Genomic DNA, 20167 nt, shown 5'->3' on the forward strand with positions numbered 1-20167 from the left:
TATATATATATATCAAAGATGGAAGTGTTCTCTAATCATGGTGGCAGGAAAATCACTCACTAAAGATCATTAATCATTCTGTTCACTCAAGGAAGTAAATTTGAGCTCATTGTTCTCGTGCGAGTGTTGATTTTGTGATGTTCAAGAGGGTTATATTTGAAATGAAATCACATATTTTAATTTCAATATTTTGTACCAATTATCATAAAGTTAGACCTCAAATATAACAGTGTGTTGTTTAAAAACTACTGTTTTAAACATTCACCTTCAAAGCAACTAATCTGCACTCTGTAATCTTTAATGTGACTCCTGATGGATTTGGTTGTGCTTATCTGAGTATCTGAGTCAAATGACTCTGAAAGAGACAGTTCAGATCCTTTGAAGGGGTTTTTTGAAAAATGGTTCTGAACAGGTTTCTTTATTATTGCAGATTGCTCTTTAAACAGCTTCAGTTTGAAGAAATGAAGTTGAATTATGATCTGATTAATGAGCTGATGTTTTTTTTTTCAGAGAGCCTGTTTGAAAGGCCATTCATTGAAATGACAGACCAGAGCAGCTGTGGCTACAATGTAGCTTACCACCATCAATGTGTGAATGAATGGGTGAATGTAGTGTAAAGCACTTAAGAGTCTCTGGACTGGACAAAGTGCCATTCATTATAGCAAACTCAAGTTTTACAAACCTTGAAAGGAATTGCAATTATTTTTAATTAAARCAGTTTAGTTCTTTTTGTATAAACTGGTATAATGACAGACAGCATTATTTTAACTTTTGTGAAGATTCCTTGATAAAGTAGTTTGATTCAAGTTGTTTTGTTTTATTTGAGGAGGATGTCATAGATCTGGTTGCCATTAAGGGTGCACAGATTGCAGTTTTCTGGTTGATCACACATCTTTAAAGTGCCTGTGACATGCTTATCCTTCAGATACAAAAAGTCAAAGAAAACATTTTTCTATTTAAGAAACTTGGCATAACACACATTTTTCCCATTTGGACACATAACTGGCCTATTTTCTTTMGAACTTGTGTTGGTAAAAGTGGAACAGGAAGTGACATCAAAGGGAAACTCCTTTAAGGAAAAGAACTTGCTGGTCTTTGTTTATTGAAACGTTATTATTTGAAAGCTGATTTTTTTCCTGTCTGATAGCGACTCATAATAATGTAAAGAAACATCAGATTCCTCTGCACAGTCTGGGCTGTTGAGCATTTTAACATAGCTCTGTTTACATGCAGACATTCCCCTTTGACATCACTTCCTGTTACTTCACATGCAAATATCTCAACAACTGTTCATCTCAGCTGCATGAAAATTATTTTTTAATATGTTCTCAATGTTATCTTTCCAAAAAATGCATTTTATTATTACAAAAAAATTTGATGACACAGGCACTTTAACACGTCTGACCTGCAGATTCCGATTTTGGCCGATACTGATTTTTTTTTTTTGACAAATGACACTGTCATGTGTAATAAGGTCTAATCTTATTTTATTGAAAAACATTGAACAATACCCTTGAAATAATACAAACTTGTTTAAATTGGACATTAGGTAGAGCAAAGCAAAAAGGGACARTGGCTGATTTTCAGARGATGAGAAGCCGATCTTTTCTGCTGATCTTACCTAAATATCATCCGATTTCCAGTCTTCTAAAAATAAGGAAATCAGTACTGATATAGGCTGGATGATTAAACTCCCTCTCACACTTTATACTTATTACAGAACACACAGAAACAATCTGACATCAGTACCGTAGCCCTGGAGTTCAGGGCAGACATCATTGTAAATTCAGTGGAACTTTGTAGCTTCCTGCAAGAGGTGACACTTCCCTGAAAGCACCACAGGCACGTTCGAGGCAAAGGCAAATGTGACCCACAGCTGTGGTGTGTTAGTATTTCCTTTACATTCACAAATGTTCGTGTTGCAGTTTTCATCCTGGGCTCAAACTCCATCCATCCATCCATCCATTTTACTCAAATTCAGCTATTGATTCTTCTGCACAAATCGCAGCGCAGCCCCCGCTCTGAAAAACATGTAACATTTGTGCTCCTAATGGGGGGGAGTTGAGCTACTTCACTGAAGCACCGCRTCGACAGATTATGACGGCTTTTCGAAGAGGAAAAACACATCCCCATCAAGTGAATAAATATCAAGTTAAGCTCTATAAATGCTGAGACGAAGAAGGTTTTTGATGGGTACCGTGAATTATAGACGACTCGTTTAGTTGGTGCTTATTTTAAATGCTGTATTGATCGGTTCTAAAGAGGACCGGTGGGTTGACGGACGGGGTTGACTGATTTCACAGAGAAGAGTCGAATGAATCAATTTGGCATTTTCTAAGAAAAGGAAGCTAAATTTGTTTGGATTTGTCTGCCGGAAAATAAAAGCCACCCGAGACAAATAACTTGCTCCACATTTGTGAAATTTTAAATTAAACTTATCTTGTAAAAATACAGAGGTGTCACAGTTTATTAACACAGAACATTTTAATGCTTGACTGTGTTCATCCCCTGCTGCTCTGTTACTGTGCAACCATTAAAAGATACTGCATGTGAATACAACCTTCAGGTGGTAGGATTAAATATTTACACTGTTTTCCAGATTCAGAAACCCTTTGCAAACTCCACAGCTTTGGGGAGTAGTGAAGCTTTTCCTCATGAGAAAGTGTTCTAGTTGAAAATAGTTACCGCAGATGTGATTGTGTTAAAGATGCTGTAGCATTTGAGAGGCTCTTCTCTTCCTGTTTTAATTATTTTTTTAATGTAAGGTTTTCAATGACACGTGTGGAGATGGATTTGATATCTGAATGCTGCATGTGTACACACGAGCGTCCTCTCATAATCAGGGAGTGATGTATCCACAGCTGCTCTGGATGGATTAACATAATGATGTCAGGGAGTCTGGTGGACCAGAACGCACACAAAAGGCCCAGGGAAGCCAGTGTGAAATTAAAAGAATGAATTTACAATCCTGGGTGGATGGCACATGTACAAAGGAGGGTTTGAGGGGAGGCTAACGCAAATAAAATTGGTCAAGCTTTTACAGCATCATTGCAGGAGTTACTTCATTTTCCACACTTTTAAGATTTAATCATTTGAGATTTGGATTTTCAGTGTCAAAGTTGCATAAATAACCAAGTAGGGGTCTCTGCAGTTGCTTGTCTGTGAGTGGAGTTTTTCCTAAACGTGATTGGTGGAATTTGGAATATAGGCGGAGTTTCTTGGGTGGGCGATGTTTGGCAAAACAGTGATTGGTCAGCTTGACTTGTCTTGTGGGGCAAATTCAAAGATTAAGTAAGTGTAATGGTAAGATTATTGTGAACATGTAAATGTAATTTATTGACTTCAAATTTGGTGTGACTAGCACCTTCCTGTCTTAGGTTATGACTAATATTTTTAGTCATATTCAAAATTAGCGACCTTTTTCCAGGTTGTGTTTCAGTTTTGTGTGGCTAGCTTAGCACCTTCCTATCTCAAGTTAAGACTAAAATTATTTTTTTTATTTAAAAATATAGGTACTTTCTGGCCATTTTGACCTAAGCTACACATTCCCCCAGCTGCTCAGTGTTCTTAAAATCCCCACCTAAAATAGTCAATCTGACTAATCACGTCTTTAACAAGTCAAACTTGGCAGCTGCAAAGACGCCCTTTTCTAAACTGCAGACTTTCTAGATTTCYGGTAAGAAATTAACTCATAAAGGAGTTTTTTTTAAGCCAATAAATAAATATAAGCAGTACTAAACCTGACAGTGATGAACGATGGTTTATTTCAAATCAAGAGGGGGTATTTGTGATCTTGTTTGTCTTGATTTATGGCATTATGAGAGACATTTTTCTACGTACGACCTTGAAAATGACACTAATAGAAAATCACCACCTAAGGACAACCGGACGATATCAGGATAAATAAAACAGTAGTTCAACAGAACCATCTGACAAATTGTCTTCTCTCTGCTGATGCAGCCTGCAGAAGCTGGTGTGAGATGGAAGATTATCTCAGTGAAAGCTTGTTTGAGCTTGCCTGAGCCGAATGAATTTGAAGACCACGGACAGTTGTATTCCACGCAAACATCACCTCACCGTCTTTTCCTCTGAGATCTCCCTGCTTAGTGCTTGTTAAGTGATTTTCGACAGTAAAGAACGAGCTCTCCCGCTTGCGGTATTAAGGTTGAACACGGGAAACTAAAGCCATATGAATCGTAAGCACAGCCCTCCTGTAGGTGCAGTTTACAAGAAATTAATCATGCTGTCGAGGTCAGGAGTGTTCCTGCCTTTTCAGCATACTGCAGCATTAATGAGGCTATGTTTGTGTGCGCAGTTCAGGTTTTCTCTTTTTTTATAGACCATTCTGTTTATTTTCAGTCCTGTACCAGATCATTTCCAGAGGATTTTGTTGGTTCTGCAACTTAGTGCTGATTTCTGAATCATTCAGATTACTAAATTCAATGTTGTTTCAACATAAAAACATAAAATTGATCAAAACAAAGAAATTTCATGGAAATTTTAAGCACTTTGTTACAAGCAGCATGTATCAAAGATGCAATCTGTTCCAATTTATGTAATTGGATTCATGCTAATTGGATTCATGCTAAAGACAACAAAGTTTGATAGAAAAGTTTGTATTTTGGTACCAATAAGGGGATTACTGAAAAGCTAAATCTTTAATAGATGATTAGAAAGAAGCATCTTGCTTGTTGTCAGGACTTTTCTGTATTTAAAAATGCTTTGATTTCCTAAAAAAGTACTTTTCAGATACAGTTTATCTGCTTTAAGTTAAATTTCTAGGCCTGACACCTCTTTTGTTCTTCACTTGTCCACATTTGACATTTGTAAAATATGTTGACATGAACAGATAAAAGGACTGGTAACAAAAAAAGGTGAAAATGCAACCAAAGCTCAAAGAGAAACTATGAGAGACCTTCAGAAACCCAAGAGAACTATTGATCAGAACCACTTTAAAAGATTAAGTCTGGCTGCTTGGAGGCAATGTTTTCAAAAGCAGGGGTGGTTCAAAACTTTTGCACAGTCTTGAACATTTCACTGTTGTTAATACTGTATATTATTTATCTCTTTGCAGATACACTTCTGGATGACTTCCTGTTAACCTACCCAATGTTCATGTCAACCAGTGATTTATGCCAAGCTCTTCTAGGGCAATATCCTTCAAAAGTATTTTTTTTATGAATGGTAAATGGACTGAACTTTTATGAAAATTGAGAAATTTTATTTATTTATTTATTTACATTTAATTAGATGTATCCAATTGTATTCTTTAACCAAACCCCACTTATTGCACCAAGCGACACAGAGGGAAAGAAGATCTAAAGGAGGCTCTGGAAAGAAAACAAAAAGTCCTGCACCTGGTGTCGAAGTGGGTGTCTCTCTGTAAAGACTTCCTGAGGGAAGACRAGCATGTCACATTTTTCATGAAGGTGAGAAACACCGCTTATGTGGGGGAAAAGATGGTCCAGAGATGGAATGGATGGAAGCTTTGACAGACATTTGCACTTCCAGGCTTTGTATCGTCACACTTACGATGATATTTATGAGCACCCGGCCCTGGAGAAGGAAAGACGGGAACTGCAGAAACTCTACCGGCTGCACTGCAGGCAGTAAGTTGTCAGGGTACAATTTTATGTTTTCACAGAACACTGAACAAAAATTCGAAAATAACTTTTTTTTTATTATGTCTTGTGTGTGAAATACCCAGTAAGAATGATGACCAGTAGAGTTCTGAATAAAAAAAAATACTTCCAAGTACAAAGAACGACTTGTTCTCTGCAGGCATCTTTTTTAACTATTCATCAATGAATCTATTCAGAAAGAGAAAAGTAATTGCTGTGCTCTGGGGTGTTATGCTCAAAAATATGAAGGTCAGTAAGCGCTTTATCCCTAATCTTAAGAAACCAAAAGAAGAAGAAGAAAAGGAATTTTTACTGTTGATGACAAGCTGTCAGAAATGTTTCCCACATCACATATGAAAAAAAGGTATTCTAGGGAAAAAAGAGTGAGCACAGATTCACTTGCTGCCAGCAAATGGTGCATCAGGAACTAAATCAGAGTTGCTGAATCGTTCTACAACATGGTTTCTTTTTTATACAGCATTACTGTCTACACCTTCAGGACTTTATATTTCAGCGTATATTTTTAATATATGGTGCAAGAGTTTGGTTCGCATTGCCAGCAGTAAGTTGGACCCCTTCGGGGGGGGAGTTGGACTCATCCAGGGCTGCCTGTTGTCACAGATTCTGTTCATAACTTTTATGGACAGAATTTCTCGGTGCAGTCAGGGGCAGAGGAGGTCCCGTTCAGTGGCCTCAGGATTCTATCTCTGCTGTTTGCAGATGATGTGGTTGTGTTGGCGTCATCACGCCGTGATCTTCAGCTCTCACTGGCGGTTCACAGTCGAGGGTAAAGCAGCTGGGATAAGGATCAACACCTAGAAATCTGAGTCCATGGTCTTCAGTCAGAAAAGGGAGAATTGCTCTCCCCAGGTTGGGGGTGAAGTTCTGCCTCAAGTGGAGGAGTTCAAGTATCTTGGGGTCTTGATCATTGGTGATGGAAGATGAAGTGTGAGATTGAAATATGGATCAGTGCAGCTTCCACAGTAATGCAGAATTTGTGCCGGTCTGTTGTGGTGAAGAGGGAGCTGAGCTGAAAAGCAAAGCTCTTTGTTTATGGGTCAAGTCTACGTTCCTACCCTCACCTATGGTCACAAACTTTGTGTAGTGACCGACGAACAAGATCACGGATAAAGGAGGTCAAAATGAGTTTTCTCCACAGGGATGGGGTGAGAAGTTCAGTTATCTGAGAGAGACTCGGAGTAGAGCCGCTGCTCCTCTTAACACATTCTCATGTTGGACTCGTCAACATATTGACTCTTGGTCAGGGACCGTCTGCGTCCAGTTTTGATGCGTCGGGTACCCCCCCCCCCCCCCCGCGCATCAGTCCTTGCCGCCCGCGGCTTTTCCGGGTTGCGTTACTTAGGGGTCTTTGGGTCGGGGGTCTGAGGTTAACGTGAGGGATCAGGGTTAATGGTTAATTTGAGATACTGGGGTCAGGGATATGCTGTATAAAGCTAATGTAGGTTAAATTTAGGCTCTGGACGGTTAGTTCTCGCAAATTTTCTACATTTAAAAAATGATTAATATGAGGGATCAGGGTTAATGGTTAATTTTAGGGTCTGTGGTCAGGGATAGGCTGTTTAAGGCTAATAGAAGTTAAATTTAGGGTCTGGGATGGTTCGTTTCGCGCATTTCCTACTCTTGTAAAAAAAAATATGACAACGCGCTCGTCCTCCTCCGCCTCCCTCATCTCATAAAGACCGGACGCGTGTGGGGTACCCGGCGCGTCCGAAAGTTGACGCAGACGGCTACCTGACCAAGTGTCAATATGTTGACGTGGGGGGCATGAGAATGCATTGCTCCTCCACATCGAGAGGAGCCAGTTGAGTTGGTTCAGGCATCTGGTGAGGATACCTCTTGGACACCTCCCTAGGGAGGTGCCCCAGGATTGTCCAACTTGGAGGAGACATAACGGGGAGACTATCTCTTAGTTGGCCCTGGAACGCCTTGGAGTCCTCCCAGAAGAGCTGGAAGGGGTGGCTGTGGAAAGAGAGGTCTGGGCCTTCCTGCTAAAGTTGCTGCCCCTGCGACCCAACATGGATGGATAGTATAGTCACAACTGTCGTCATTTCTCAATAAGAGCAGACAGACTTGACCAGGTTTATTCTTTGGGATCATTTATATAATTTTTTTTCCGTAGGACAAAAGTGTGTTCTGAGGTTTAATAAAACCTAGCATCACATTGCCTTTTTTACACTACAGACTAAACAAATCCTGACCCAACAAACACAGTCCTAATCATTACCCCGACCTCCCTCCTCCCTGAGCGTCACCCCCTGAGGATGCTCCAACCTGCCCATTTTAAATCCGTGCAGATAATTCAGTCTCACTCTGCTGCTGATATCTGTCTCTGCCTTTTTCATGTTTACACCCAGGCAGGGAAATCCCCAACACCCAGCACATTAGAGTGGTGGACTGTGGTGGGCTGTGGGTGTTGCTGACTGACACGCTTTTGGATTTATGAGCTTTTCACATCAGTCCCGTCTCAAAGGAGGAGGACAAGGTTGACTGCTCTGTGGCAATCTGCTTCGGAGTCAAAAGGTGTCATTTTTTTGTAGACAAAGGCCTCCTGTCACCTTCCATCTGGCATTTGTGCAAATTGAAGCTCAAGTCTTTGACTCAGAGACAGTGAGAACAAATCTCTATTGTGTTATAACTCTCTAGGAGCTCGTCTATATATACATCCACAATGATTACGCCTTTTTTTTAGGAAAAAAAGACAGTTATAGCTAACACAGCCTTTATTTGACATGACTTGCAAGAASTCAGGTTTTTCATTAGTGCGGGGTTACTGCTGGCTGCTGAGAAGGGCTCTCTCAGGGCGTCCCTTTGTGCCAACATGCCTATTGTGATGCAGAGTCCAGTAGATGCTGAGGGATGATAACCGACACATCCTGCTATCAGGACGAGTCCCTGAAAACAGGGTGATTAAATGAAGGGATCAAACTGGAATGTCGAAAATCGACTAAGTGCTTAAATCTCTCCTTGACACGGAGCTTCGATAATGGACTGAGCAGAGTGGAGGAGTCTGTGGCTAATATGGGAATTCTCCCTGTACACAGATTATAGAATAAATGAAGGGTTAAAGTGTCATCAACAGATCAGTGCCTCTTTTTATGCATATAAAAGCACATAGTGTGGCCTTTGAAAGTTTTCCTCTTTCCTTTTTTGCAGTCCAGTGGACGATGAATCTCCTCACAGAAACGTAAGTGAGAATGTCAGATTTCTGCTAAATAGTCTTAAAAACTCATATTTCCTCATTATAGATATTTTCTTCACAACTAACATACCAATATTTAGGGGTTTCTGATGGTATCCTAATTAATACGTATTAATAAAAAAATGTGTTGTTTTTTAGCTTTGCAGCTAAATAATTACAAAGGAGATCAAATAACTATTAAATTGTGATTTTTTTTTACTTATAACCTTTCCCCCTAAAGTTTAACCCTGTAAATAATTGCTATCTTTAAAATGAGTCATAAAGCACATATAAAGACCCTCTCTGACCAGTTAGAAAGCTTAATGGATACCTAKAAAATGAAAAAATAAGAAAGATTTTTTTATATGTGTTCACTTCCTGTTTCATTCACAGAATGAAAATAGACCCTGTGCATTTAAATCAACTCATTGTTTTACGTCACAGAAGCTTTCTGCTAAAATTGGCTTTAAAAAGCATTAAAAAAAGTCAAACTCAAAAGACTTTAAAGTGTCAAACTGCTAATATTTATGAGCCAAGTTAATTTCCATAATAGGAAAACAGGTTTTATGTTAGATCAGAAATATCTGGCCACTAATAATCCTTCTAGTTAAGTGTTTTGCTTGTCATTTTGTTAAAAATGGACTATATTTGTTATGAATTAATATGCTGTTAATAATATATAAGTAAAGCAACTAGTTGAGTACTTTTTAATGAAAATATTAAATTTTATTTTATTTTTATTAAACAGTTGTCTGTTGTCACAAATCGGTTGTTCTCACCTTTTCTCCTACAGCCATTTTTCTGTTGTACCAACTGAAACTCTGAAGGGTCTCAGACTGAATGAAAATGTTAAAAACTTCACATTTTCTATATTTTAGAGCAAACCTCTTTCCCACCATTTGAGCTTTAAAGAGAATGGACTGAGGTCTAGAAGCACTCAGAGGGAAACCAAGGAAGGTAAGCCATAAAACAGTTCCTCATGCATTCCTCTCATCTTATACCCGGTTCACACGGCAAGATTTTAAAATTGTGACTGATTTTAAAGGACCTCACTTTCTGACACGTCACATTCAACAGGCTGCTAGCTCATTTATTCTCGTGGAACACTACACGCTGGGATATCGAGACAAGATAATCCAACATGCTGAAAATCCCAGATTTGAGACTGGAGCTGCTCCCATGTACCTCTGAGCCGACTAGATCGCTCTCTTATATTAGCTAATAAGATATAGGTTAGCTGGCAGCTCAGTTTTTGTTCAGTTGGCCTCACGTTAAATAGTTTTCCTGTGTGTAAATATTTTCTGTGTTCTGTAACCGTTGATTAGCTCCTCCCTCCAACTAATGCTATAATAGGAAGTACAGGACATTTTTCAGTCTGGTGAGGATGACCCTCAGTTACCACCACGCAAAATTAGAGCTTAGTTATACATATTTTAGGTAAAGCTCACGTTTCACAGGCAGTTACATAATAAACTGTCAACAGTGACGTGCCATGTGACATGGTGTTCGAATGGACCATGTTCAGGGCCTCCATTGATAATGCTGCTTCCAGAAGCTGTGCTCTGAAGCTCATCGGTGCCCGTCTCACCAGCCATGAACTTCGCCGCACGTCACTGCTCCCATCATACGTTATTTTCAAAGTAAATGAAAAGAGACTTCGGTCTGAACTAAAACACAATGGGGTGGGGTTTCCAGGAAATGAATGAAATGTTTGGAAAGTCAGGTTCCGGATATACTGTAGGACTTGTATGGTTTTATTTTTCTGTCTTGTCAGAATTAGTCTGAACTTCTGCTAAAGGATGAATCAATAATATCTAGGATTCAAAAAGCTACAACAATCATGTATCAGTTATAAAGGATATAGAACACTCTAGTTTCAAGAGTGGGAAGCTTGATGCTACACATTAATAAAAAACTGCATTGTTAATCATGAAATATACTGTATATTAAAAAAACTTTTAATATAAATAACATTTAAGACCTATTTTGATTATTTATCAGGATTAATAAGCTGCTGTTTGTTGCATTCAGTAGGTTTTTTTCCTAGTCAGCAGCATTTTTTCTGCAGGTCTTTCAGGACATACGATTGCAGCCACCGCTGGCCCATTTTCTTGTAAATTCTAATAAAAATGTTTAATCTTTTGTTTATTTTCAGTTCTGTGTCGTGTGTACGTCAGCATGGACTCCTACCTGAGTGTGAAGGTGGACAGTGAGGCTGTAGCTCAGGAGCTGTTGCAGACTGTGGCYGACAGGATGGATGTTCCTCAGGCAGAACTCCTGCTTGTGGCCGCCACTTATCCCGGAGGTGAATATGGTTCTAACTGATGGGCTGCAACACGTGTCTACCACCAGACTTCTGTGGTTGTCAGATGAGAAATGGTACAACAGCACAGTTTTAATGTTTACAGAAAAAAGAACATCATAAAACTTACCTTAAATGTTTTTTTTTCTGTTTTAAGTTAGTTATTGAGCTCATTCGTGAACCAAATTGATAAAATGAGTCACAATGAAGACATTTTCATTATTGAGTTAGGGTATGGTAGCCTGCAGAGAAAAATGGTCAAAATCAAAGGAAATKAATTATTTCTGTAGCCGTACCTGTTAGAAAACRTTCATTTAAATGTAGATTAGGATTACATGCTACTTTAATTACTGGGATTGTTCCAAGGCAAAAAAAGTTATTTTCACTTTTTTTATTTTACTGCAGACTGTGCTCATTCCACCCTATTTTCCCAGCACAGATCACAAAWATTCAACATATCCAAATGTCTCCTGAGTTAAAAGGAAAAAAAAACATTGCAGCTCAATATCTTTTATCTGGTTTCCTCTGAGCAGAGCAGAGTCTTATCTCTAACCACAGATAGATACTCACAGGCTACCTGACAGATTTTTAATGGAGTTTGGCTATTTGTGGCACTTTTTATTTCTCTGCAGGTCGACTCCTCCTGCAGCCCGAGGACAGAGTATTCTCCCGTTCTTTACAGTCTGTCGGGAGGCTTCATGTCTGCAGGAAAGACTTTGGTGAAGTCCTGGTAGGAGAAAAAGTTGCTTTTCTTCAAGGACAGTTTACTGAACAGAATTAGCTCGATGTCCCAAATTCAGAAAACAATGTAAAAAAAATACAAAAAATGATTTCCTGCCAGTGTATGATCACGTAACTCATTCTCATATTGCCAAAGGAAACTAATGTTTACAAAAAAAAAAAACAACATCTAGTCAGTAAACAAATGAAAATGAACAATCTGAAACAGAAATAGTTACAAACATCACAAATTACCAAACATCTACACAAATTGTAACAGAGCAAATCTATACAAGCACAAACAAAACACAATAAACAGGTTTATCAGACTGTACACGCTGTGTTTAGATTGTTTCTCTTGTCGAACGACTTTCTACACATTTGTAAAAACTCAAATGTTCTTAAGAGAAACATTATTAAAAACATAGAAAGAACTTAGTTTACGACATTTGATTTTTTTGATATTTTTAAAGGCTTTCTACAGTAAAAATCTGTCAGCATTAAAAGGAATCAGAATCTCTTTAAGTTGCCAAGTACACTTGTCTAAGTGACTTTACGTTAAGAGAAGCTGATTTTGTGGGTTTTCCTCTTACAGAACCTGTTCACTGACAACTCAGAGCTGCAGCAGAGGACGGTCCGTATGCTGAGTTTAACCTCGTGGGATGTGGCCGTGGCACTCACCAGCTTTGACTGGTCGGTTTTCAGCTCCATGCATGAGGTTTGTCTCAGTTTAAATACTTCAGCCTTAAACATCCTAATTATTACATCCACCAAGGGGAGGAGGTAATGTTTTTGGTCACGTATGTCTGTCTGTCATTTTGTGGACAAAATTACCCAAAAACATGTGGATAGATTATCATGAAATTTTTACCACATGTGGGCACAGGGCCAAGGAACACACCTTTAAATTTTGGTGATGTTCTGGATCACGAAGTGGATACAGGAATTTTTCTTTTAATTCACCCGAATCAGCYAGGGTACACAAAGTGTCCTTACGTCAGACACATGCCTGTAGGAAACAGGAAGCAGAAGTCGCAAAGTCGCTGGGTCAACACCTCCCAGGATGCCTACTATCGGCAAAGTTGTGATTATTCTGTTGTCAACTAGTACTGGTGATGTTACATGCTGTCTGGAGACATAGAAAAAGAAATGTGATTCTCTTCACATTACGGGAATAACTGAGAAGACGCTRACAAGTGGGGGAGGGTCCAGCTGTAGCTGAGCCGAAGCTGGTACCGAACAGCGGGAATAGCTGATCAAGCAGGTACCCCCTACACATAAAAACTTTATTGTGTGATTTGTCAGAGGTTCATGGGAGTGTTTGTGCTAAAAGTGCTGAGCCGACTGTACCAGGAAGCAGCAGTTTAGAAAGATAAACCATTACAAACTCATAAAATGGGATAAAACACGTTTTACACGATGGAATCTGACAGATGAAAACTTAGGAGCTTAATCCAGGACCAGTTTGTGGATAAATAACGTTGGGTGACGAGTCTCTGACCTTTTTTTTTTGCATTGAACTCCACCAGAATGAAATCCTGTGCATACTGCCTGCTTAAATGTTCACTACGTCAGAACTTATTCGGCAAGTGTTTCCATCTCTCCTTTGGTGGAGGTTTGCACTTTCAGGGTGCTTCCAGTTCCTCTTCTTTTGGTTGTTCTCCACGGAAGCCGGGAGCGTCCTCGTCATTTAAGGAGACGGCCGGCCTGACTGCAGATCATCAGGCGTTTACTCAGTGATCCTGCTGATATAATAAACTTTGTCGGTGACCAGCTGACGGGATCTGGCTGTCGCCATGATTACTGAATGATGCACAGAAAATCATCACTCCTCATCTCGTGAAAACCATTGGGAAATTAACTCATTATCTCGAGAAAACAGTCCTGGTTATTTTTCGTGATAACATGTCRTTATCATGAGAAAACCATAGAAAAATATTATCTCTCACATCTTCAAACCGTCTCATTTTGTCCTCTTTAATTTATTTCCTAGTTGTTCAGCCAATGTACCTGACGGTCTCATTCCTGGTCTCCCCAAAGGAAAACCTCCTCATCTTGAGCTCTGACACTTCCAGCTCTGTCTCCTGTCTTTTTGTCAATATGGCTCCAAACTTCACAWTATACCTCATCTTACTAATCTCTTATAAACTTTTCCTTTGACCTTTGCTGCCATTCTTTGGTCACAAATCACTCCTGAAACTTCTCCATCCCAGAGGTGGATTTAGGGGTGGAGCCACAGGGGTATTGCCCCCATCTGAAATCAGATTGACCCCCTGAAGTGCCCCTGTCCTTTTACTCATCTGTCCTTGCCCACGAACAATGATGGTGGCTGCAGTTCCACTTCCAACCACTAGCGGTGCCAATGAGTCAAATATGAAAGTCCAACATGAAGTAAACTTACAGGTCTTCTTCAATTTGAACAATTCTGCAGAAAAAAGTTTTTTTTTACTGACAACGATAGCTAGATTTTCTTGCATGCTGTGTGTTTGAGAGTATTTTATTTATATACAGTTAAAAATCATGTAAAATTGATAAGGAGCATTAACTATGCAAGTTTTTACAAGTGTTTGAACACGTGTGATTGATTAAATGTATAAACCTTACAAAAACTGGGGATTTGTGTGCAAGCATGTTGAACAAATACTTGGCCCCTCTATGAATRTGGTGGCCCCCCGATGGCCCCTTACACTGAAAAATCCTAGATCCGCCACTGCTCTGTCCTACCTAGACCTGGACAGTTGACCCTTAGTACGTATTTTGGAGGATGTACCACTGCTCCTCTCAACTTCCTGTATGTGCTGCGTTTTTATTTTTTTGGTTTGTTTTATTTTTACAGCAGGAACTGGTGTACTTCACCTTCAGCCGACACGTTCGCAGCGACCACACTACGGCCTTGGAGCTGCTGCTGCAGCGCTGCAACGAGGTGCAGCTGTGGGTGATGACGGAGGTGCTGCTGTGCCCCACCCTCTGCAAAAGAGTCCAGCTCATCAAGAAGTTCATCAAGATTGCCGCTCAGTCAGTAGCTTTGATCACATCCACCTCCACTGCCATAACACACTCGCTGATTGGCATCATGCTGTTCTCCATTGCCTCCTCGCATCATTGTGGATTAACAGAGAGGGCCAAAGGCTCCCTCTTGTGGCAAAAGAGTAAACTGCATCTACTTTATTGGTCTTTTACAGCTGTAAAGCACAGAGGAACCTCAACAGCTTCTTTGCCATCATWATGGGCCTGAACGCTGCAGCCGTCAGTCGCCTCAGTCAGACGTGGGAGGTTGAATATCTTGTTTTTTGTTTCTTGTAAAAATAATATTTATTTATTTATTGTTTTGCTATCATTACATTGCAATTGTTTGATTTTTGTTATACTGTTTTAAAGCACAGAGGAACCTCAACAGCTTCTTTGTAATGGGCCTGAACGCTGCAGCCGTCAGTCGCCTCAGTCAGACGTGGGAGGTTGAATATCTTGTTTTTTGTTTCTTGTTAAAATAATATTTATTTATTTATTGTTTTGCTATCATTACATTGCAATTGTTTGATTTTTGTTATACTGTTTTTTTTTTTTTTTTCTGACAGAAAGTTCCCGGAAAGTTTAAAAAGCTGTTCTCAGAGCTGGAGACAGTCACAGTAAGTGTACGATCAGTGCAAGATAACACTGTTGTTTAATTACAACTAATATGATGTACATCTTTTAATCCCCGCCGCAGCAGTGAATGAGAGTACAAACAGATTAAAACAAACAGWTGTTCATCCAGAACAAATATGTGAAAACATCAGAGGTTTATCTGATCATTGGACTTTAATCCTTTTCATATTTCATTTCTAACACAGCAGGCATGCACAGACACACGTCTGTCTCTGGAGGATCGCACTCATTTTGAATATTTTTCTTCACAGGATCCCTCGCTGAACCACAAGGCCTACAGGGACTCCTTCAAGAAGATGAAGGCTCCAAAGATTCCCTTTCTTCCTCTGCTTCTGAAAGGTTTCCTTATGTTCTGCTGCTTTATTATTACCCAGCAACAAGAAACATGAACAGGATTCTAAATCAAACGTTTATCTGTTGCAGATATTACATTCATTCATGAAGGCAACAAAACGTTTCATGATAACCTGGTCAATTTTGAGAAGCTGGTAAGATTTTATTTTATTTTATTTTTGTAGTAATGCTGAGTTTGAACATTTTGATGACTGTTTGTTTTTGTCTCCAGCACATGATAGCAGAGATGGCGCGACTCATCTGGCAGTGTCAGAAAGATCACACTGGTCAGTGTTTAAATGATCTATGTCTGATGTTAGAATGTGAAATAATTAGTGTTCATTATGATGACAGCAAATTATGTTTTCTTTACAGGAAGTTAAAAAGAAAAATTTCTATTCCAACCAAAACTAATGAAATATAACATTTGTGTTTAAACTCTTAATATGTTGCCTCCAAATACAAGTCTCACATCACACAAGGTTTATAAAAGTCAATATTTACCAGAATCCTTTTCAGCAGACAAATGTTTAACTCCTTAATTAACTATCCTGTTGTTTGACAAACTAAATTTGTTTATTTCTTAGTAGCTGACTTTTAAATTAAAATCCACTTTGTTAGCTCTTAAATACATTTTGTTGTGTACTTGGAGTTTACCGGAGTGCAGAAAATCAAATTTAGTCTCTCCTGGTGCTTTGTAGGTCAGTGTATCTTTTGGTCATTGGATTTTCATTTTGGAAACGGGTATTAAAGAATAAGAAATGAGCGGTTCTTTGATTTTTGTTTTAAAACACTGAAATAAAAATTAAAATACAACGCGTTTCTCATTCTTAGTGTCAAAAAGGGATAAACAAAATTAAAAAAATTGATTTGAATTTCATTTTCTGTTTCAGTAGCAAAAAAAGACAATTACTTTAGGACAGAAACGGAAAAAGGCTTGTTTATTTGTATTTTACGACTATCTATTCCCCCACCAGAGGGGGCGCTCGCCTGGCAGCTCTGCATAATGAAACACTTATTTCTGTAAATAAAAGGCTGAAACACAGAGAAATATGTCCATAAATGAGTTGTGTGATGATTGTTGCTCTGTGACCAAAGGCTTTGCAGAGGTAATTCATGTGGCTTTTGGCCAAATAAGTCTCTTTTACTAAAAACACGTGAGCTACTGCCTCCACTTCACCTCTATTTCTCCCAATAAAAAGCAAAATATGACAAATTACCGTAACCCTAAAATAATCTGTTTCACCACCAGAAGGCGTGTCTGCAATATCAAAGTTATTCGATAAACATCCTATTACAAGTAAAAAGCTTTGATACTGACTTCGGTATCAAATATATTTGCCAAGTATATATTTGGTATCAGATCAATATCAAAGTCGTAGTACCGCCCACCCCTCGCTGAAAGGAAAACTCCAAGGACTCAAACTCACAGAAAAAAGTACAGATTTTGTCAAAACTCAGGAGAGAAAAAATGTTCTGCTCTCAGAGCAACAACTGTRCAACACACTAGTAGAATGAAAGTTGTCATATTTTGCTTTTTATTGGGAGAAATAGAGGTGAAGTGGAGGCAGTAGCTGACATGTATTCAGTAAAAGAGACTTATTTGGYCAAAARYCACATGAAGTATCTCTGCAGCCTTTGGTCACAGAGTGACAGTCATCATACAACTTATTTATGGACACTTCTCTATGTTTCAGCCTTTTATTTACAGAAATTAGTATTTTATTATGTAGAGCTGCCAGGTGAGCGCCCCTTCTGGTGGGGGAATAGATAATCGTAAAATAACAATCAAGCCTTTTTTTGTTTCTGTTTTAAAGTTACCTTCTTTTTTGCTATTTGAAACAGAAAATGAAACTCAAGTCATTAAAAAAAAATTGTTATCCTTTTTGACACTAAGAATGAGAAACGCGTTGTATTTTAATTTTTATTTCAGTGTTTTAAAACAAAAATCAAATAAACGCTCGTTTCTTATTTTTAAATACCCGTTTCCAAAATGAAAATCCAATGACCAAAAGATACACTGACCCTTTGTAGATATCTTTATATTCTRTTTGGGTCAAACATTTTAGTCTGTTCAATTTTCTATATTTTCTATGACGTCACAGTATTTTTTGCAGAGCTACTATACAAGGGCATAAAATGTTGTAAATGTGTGGATCTTTACGTTTGTTGCCCTCATTCTCCTCTGGCTCTGGGTCAGACTCTGGCTCCAACATGTAAGGCTGGATGTTTTTATATGGTTAAACTCCTGTTGTTCAATAAGAAAAATTTTTTTTAGTGCGCACAACTCAAATCTCCTTTTAAAAAGGGAAAGAGAGTAAATGGATAATAAGAGCAGAAACAGGACGCGTTTCGGCAACATGCCGTCATCAACTTGTTAAAGAGCAGACAAACTACAAATCTATATAAAGAGGTAAAAACACCTAAGCCAATCACAAACAGGTTGGGCAATCAGCCCAAAAAAGAAACATCTGTRACTAACATGCACAACTAGTAGACTTCAATAATATACAATACAGTATATWGGAATACATGAAATCACAGAAAAGTTACAAAAAATGTTTTTACAAAAAGGACAAAAATCACAGACAGACATTTYATGACAGCTGGTCAAGATATTTGCTCCTTGAAATTTCAAGGCATAGAAGTTGTTCCTCCTCTCAAAAGAGGGGGTGATAGAGACAAACAAAGAGAAGCATTCTGGATCCACTCTTTACAGACTGTTAACCCTAAAGGACTTAATGAAGAACTGGTGCTGAACTGCTTTCTGTGATTTTTGTCCTTTTTGTAAAAACATTTTTTGTAACTTTTCTGTGATTTCATGTATTCCTATTGTATATTATTGAAGTCTACTAGTTGTGCATGTTAGTCACAGATGTTTCTTTTTTTGGACTGATTGCCCAACCTGTTTGTGATTGGCTTAGGTGTTTTTACCTCTTTATAAAGATTTGTAGTTTGTCTGATCTGTAACAAGTTGACGACAGCATGTAGTCGAAACGCGTCCTGTTTCTGCCCTTATTAAAACAGTAGTATTTTTTGGAGTGCTGGTTATCCCTTTTTTTAACTCCTGTTGTTGACATCTTTAAGTAAATCGTAAATAAAGAAGTTTCTACACCGCTAGATAATCTTGTTTCTGCTATCAAACTACAAAAATGGCTGGACAAGGTGGAGTGGGCAGTGACGATTGTGAGTGAAGTGCCTCATTTGCATTTAAAGAGACAGCACCAAAATGAGTTGATGAGAAACACTTCAGAAAAGGAGTGAAAGAGGGGCTTGTGGAGTTACAATAAGGAGGGATTCAGACCAAAGCATTGCTGTTCCACTTTATATAGAGCCCAACTGAAGGATTTAAAAGCATGATGTTTCCTTTAATATGGCTCTAATGTTGCTTAGTAGCGCTCTGTGTAAAATATCTACATTAWTAAAAGAAAATCTAACAGAACACCAGCTAGTTTTAAATTTAAGAAGATAAATGGAAAAAAAAGAAAACAATCCCAGTGCAGAGAGAAATAATGCATAAATCCAGCATCACGACATTTTAATTGATACAGTGACAGAATTATGCTTCAACTTTTAGATGCTAAACAATGTTTTTTTGTGTTTTTATTTTTTATTTTGGGGGGGGGGGGTTGAGCACTGATTTTTTTATTTCACCATATGTACCTGAACACAGCATATTTTGCTTTAGCGATAGTCTTTTTACCACTATTTTTGAATTAGACAAGCAGATCCGTATCTCAGCTGGAATGTGCTTTTTAACTTAATCAATCAAAAATCATAAAAAAATACAAGAATTTGATTTTTTTTTAAATGGCAACCAGTTGTTTTTATGAAAAGCTGTCATTTGACCAAAAGTAGAGTGTAAGTAGGAGAAACTGAAATATAGCAGAAAAATTAGCAAGTGTATAGAAGAGTTGTTTTGAATTCTGTTGCCTCAATTTCTTATGTTTTTTTTTTATTCCAGGAGATGGAATAACCCAGAAAAGTAGCTCAGAGGTTCGAGCGTACATCGATTACCTTCATGTCATCGACAATCAGCAGACTCTGTTTGAACTGTCACACAGGCTGGAGCCTCGGGCTTAGAGAGAGAAAAAAGACTTTTTTCTCCCGCTCTTTCCTCACTGCTGAATTGCCAAGGATCAACCTGTCACTGTCTCATCTCGTAGCGCTCAGGACTCGCAGGCCTGTCCCTGCTGAACACGAGATAGAGAAATCAGAGAGGAGGCCACCAGAGACATAAACAAGTTGGGGTAAAAAAAAAATACAATATTAGGAGGACTGCAGATGTTTGCATAGATCCACAACAGTCTGATCCATGTCAGCTGAGAGCAGGCTCAGACCATCAAA

The 20167-nt window shown here is 38.6% G+C and overlaps 1 protein-coding gene across 2 annotated transcripts in view; it reads left to right on the forward strand.

Annotated features, from left to right (window-relative positions):
• The window catches only part of rapgef5b (Rap guanine nucleotide exchange factor (GEF) 5b), a 31132-nt gene extending 10965 nt beyond the window's left edge, over positions 1-20167 (forward strand). For both annotated transcript variants that reach the window (XM_014008733.1, XM_014008732.1), the window contains 15 exons: positions 5075-5153; positions 5285-5429; positions 5512-5609; positions 8796-8826; positions 9699-9777; positions 10976-11125; positions 11755-11852; positions 12438-12560; positions 14679-14857; positions 15025-15115; positions 15418-15468; positions 15739-15826; positions 15911-15975; positions 16053-16107; positions 19785-20167. In XM_014008733.1, coding sequence (XP_013864187.1) covers positions 5075-5153; positions 5285-5429; positions 5512-5609; positions 8796-8826; positions 9699-9777; positions 10976-11125; positions 11755-11852; positions 12438-12560; positions 14679-14857; positions 15025-15115; positions 15418-15468; positions 15739-15826; positions 15911-15975; positions 16053-16107; positions 19785-19903 — 1451 coding nt within the window. In that variant the 3' untranslated portion in view covers positions 19904-20167. The remainder of the gene's footprint in view (positions 1-5074; positions 5154-5284; positions 5430-5511; positions 5610-8795; positions 8827-9698; positions 9778-10975; positions 11126-11754; positions 11853-12437; positions 12561-14678; positions 14858-15024; positions 15116-15417; positions 15469-15738; positions 15827-15910; positions 15976-16052; positions 16108-19784) is intronic.

Source organism: Austrofundulus limnaeus, unplaced genomic scaffold (genome assembly GCF_001266775.1).
Source record: "Austrofundulus limnaeus strain Quisiro unplaced genomic scaffold, Austrofundulus_limnaeus-1.0 Scaffold52, whole genome shotgun sequence".
NCBI lineage: Eukaryota > Metazoa > Chordata > Actinopteri > Cyprinodontiformes > Rivulidae > Austrofundulus > Austrofundulus limnaeus.